Genomic DNA, 3,740 nt, shown 5'->3' with positions numbered 1-3,740 from the left:
TAAACAGATTGGTGAGGTCTATGAACCGCTCGTCCAACCAGACAAACTATTAAACAGAGCGGTGAGATCTAGGAAGCACTCGTCCAGCCAGACAAACTATTAAATAGATCGGTGAGATCAATGAAATACTCGTTTAACCAGACAAGCTATTAAAGTGATCAGTGAGGTCTATGAAGCACTCGTCCGGCCAGAAAAGCTATTAAACATTAATACGACAGTAATATGTTAATTAGCTTTCCAAATACGTGGGTCATAATGTCAAAGGAAATACTTTCCAAACGGTTAAGACATTAGGAAGACTCAGTCAGTTTCCCTGCTTATTTACACCACAATTTGAACAATACTAATCAGGGTTTCCTTCCCATATGTTTATTGTAGTTATTACATTTTTTTATTGTTGTCAAGAAGAAACGTGGTGTATGTTAGCGTGAATATCTAGATGGTAGAATCATTGTTACAAGTCGAACGTAAGGCTTAAGTGTTCTGATATAAATATAGCATGAAACGTGGTTCTAGACAAGAAATAAATCAATCCGATACGGTAAGTTAATGTCATCAGACACATACGTGCGAACAAAGTAGATATCACAGAACTCGCTACATCACAAAACTAAAATCTAACAACGCGAGAGAATTATAATGTGTAATATGACCTCGATTTTATCATACCTACAAATTTAAATTAGGCTTAATACAGATTATCTGTCAACTTGAAATTGTGTAAAAACCGGATGTCATTGAACTCAATTGAGTAAATGTACGATTGTAACTAATAGTGATGCGTCTGGAGGAAAGACATTTGAATTTTTTTCCTGCTGATATAATTATGTAAATCTATGTCGTGTAGCCCTCCGATGGCTTAACGGTAAGTCTGCGGGCTTATAACTCTGGAAGTCGGTTTTTGATACATGCAATGGGCAGATCATAGATAGCGCGTTGTGTAGCTTTGCGTTTAACAACAAATAAATCAAGTCACGTGATTAAATACTTTTTAAAATTTTCTAATTCTTTAAAACATCATTTCAGTGAATTCTTTCATGTTTCAACCAATCACTGGAGCTTTTCAATATGACGTCGGCAAACTTAGCGTTATAATCCCTCGTCGAATTTTGACAATATAGTTACATACACCTTCAGCCTTGATTATAATTTACACAAAGCGATTGGCTGATTTCTTGCAATGTTACTAACCGTTCTCTTAAACAGCAATAAAACTAGCGAATAAAAGTGAAGAAAAGTTAAGTTGTTTCGTGTCCTCAATTGGCTGTCTGCAGTGAAGTAAGAGAGTATATAAACCAACGTCCTGTTAGTTTTCGGTCTCGCCTCTTGCAGCGGGCTGCGTCTTCAAACCAACAACCATGAAATATTGCATCCTGGGAGTGTGTCTGTTGACTTCTCTGATAATCAATGGTAGGTGGTTTGAGTGTATAGCATCTCCCGAGACATGAGCATAGGTGTATTCTCATCTTCCTGTCCACCTAACCAGATGCTCCACAGACTCATGTGTTTGGATGTGCTATACCTTTGTGTACCGTCTGAAACAGATGTATTTCTTATATAAATCATATTTATCTGTATATATTCATTACGTCATTTGATTCGTTGTCTGTGTTGTTGTTTGTTGTTTTTCCGACAGAACGAGATTGACGAACCATTAAGTATGTTATATTTGTTAGGTTCAAAGACCGAGATCGTTCACCGAATGAAATTAAACAGAAACAACTATAATGAAACATTTGTGTTCGGTTTTAGGTGTCTCTAAAAGACCACAACGCGTTTTGGCTGTGTAATAGAAAATGAAACGGAATCTCGGCTTGTTTCGTTTCAACCGTGTAACTCGTTCTACAATTTGCCAAACTGCCACAACGCGCTGTTATCGTCTCATCATTGACCAAATCCTTTGTATTTATTAAAGTTATACCAATTTATATTTTGGCAAACTGTAAAAGAGTCAGTTCAATGTGTGGAATGATTATTAAAATAAAGAAGTCAGTTCAATGTGTGGAATGATTATCAAACTGTAGAAGAGTCAGTTCAATGTGTAGAATGATTATTAAATAAAGCGTCAGTTCAATGTGCGGAATGATTATTAAAATAAAGAGCCAGTTCAATGTGTGGAATGATTATCAAACTGTAGAAGAGTCAGTTCAATGTGTAGAATGATTATTAAACTAAAGTCAGTTCAGTGTGCGGAATGATTATTAAAATAAAGAGCCAGTTCAATGTGTGGAATGATTATCAAACTGTAGAAGAGTCAGTTCAATGTGTGGAATGATTATTAAAATAAAGAGTCAGTTCAATGTGCGGAATGATTATTAAAATAAAGAGCCAGTTCAGTGTGTGGAATGATTATTAAAATAAAGAGTCAGTTCAATGAGTTTGCGTTAGATCATTTGTTATGTTTCTTACCACAACGCGTTGTGCTAGTTTACTTTGTATTAGATCTTTTGTTATGTTTCTTCCCACAACGCGTTGTGCTAGTTTACTTTACGTTAGGTCCTTTATTATGTTTCTTACCACAACGCGTTATGTTAGTTTACTTTGTGTTAAACATAACAAAGGACCTCCTAACGCAAAGTAAACTAGCACAACGCATTGTGGTAAGAAACATAACAAAGGACCTGACGCAAAGTAAACTAACACAACGCGTTGTGGTAAGTCCTTTGTTATGTTTCTTACCACAATGCGTTGTGCTAGTTTACTTTGCGTTAGGTCCTTTGTTATGTTTCTTACCACAATGCGTTGTGCTAGTTTACTTTGCGTTAGGTCCTTTGTTATGTTTTTTTACCACAACGCGTTGTGTTACTTTACTTTGCGTTAGGTCTTTTATTATGTTTCCTACCACAACGCGTTGTGCTAGTTGAATTTATGTTTGGTGTTAGGTGCTTTGTTGTATTTAATACCACAATGTGTTGTACCAGTTATGTGCTAAGGTTTACTTGTTTGTCTTTGTTTTGTTTCTAACTTATGCACACAAACACACACAAACACATATATACACAGTATAATAAAGTTTTGACTTCAGCTTTGTATACATTTCCTTTGATATACCCTGGACACTTGTGACTGTTCTGGGCGTTCTTCTAAATTTCAGAACTGTGATTAAAAATCAGTCTTTCGAAAAGATTTACTTGTTTTATCCCCGAATTCTTCAGGGAATTATTGGCTTGAACAATAAACCTGAGTATTCGCTGAAGTATCTAACTAATATCCTGGAGGCTGAGCGTGTCCCAGTGATTAACGTGCCGGACTGTGGCTTCCTTATTTGCATACAGTTACAGGAAAAAAAAAAAGAAAATGCATTCCTAATTTTGAAGCCGTGAGTGCGTTATAAGGGTGAAAGTTAATTTCCACTATTCAAAAGAAGCTCGAGAGTTAACAGTGAGTGCTGTTGACTAGCTGCCTTCCCTTTAGTCTATAACTAGCTCTTGAATACGCTTGCGCAAATATCTAAAAATATGCTGTTCCTGAGTTGTGCTAGTTATTATTATATAAGTTATTCTCAGACCATTTGAAAAAGAATACGTATATGATAATCATTGACCAAATGAAGCAATGAGGAAACATTATTTCTTAAGATATTTTTGGGACAAATGGGTTTTAACAGCGAAGTTATAATAGAAGAAGGATAACATAGATGGTGCTCTTATCTATAAATATTCACCCAGAGGATTTGTTTGTTTGTTTGTAATTAAGCACAAAGTTACACAATAGGCTATCGAAACCCGAATTCTAGAGCT

The 3,740-nt window shown here is 35.7% G+C and overlaps 1 protein-coding gene across 1 annotated transcript in view; it reads left to right on the top strand.

Annotated features, from left to right (window-relative positions):
• The first annotated feature begins 1,313 nt into the window (after positions 1-1,313).
• LOC106474469 overlaps positions 1,314-3,740 on the top strand; it is a 7,990-nt gene continuing 5,563 nt past the window's right edge. The window contains exon 1 of the mRNA XM_013935163.2: positions 1,314-1,410. Coding sequence (XP_013790617.2) covers positions 1,359-1,410 — 52 coding nt within the window. The 5' untranslated portion in view covers positions 1,314-1,358. The remainder of the gene's footprint in view (positions 1,411-3,740) is intronic.

Source organism: Limulus polyphemus, unplaced genomic scaffold (assembly GCF_000517525.1).
Source record: "Limulus polyphemus unplaced genomic scaffold, Limulus_polyphemus-2.1.2 Scaffold7259, whole genome shotgun sequence".
NCBI lineage: Eukaryota > Metazoa > Arthropoda > Merostomata > Xiphosura > Limulidae > Limulus > Limulus polyphemus.
The sequence above is the reverse complement of the archived record's forward strand: the minus strand, read 5'-3'. Positions and strand labels throughout refer to the sequence as shown.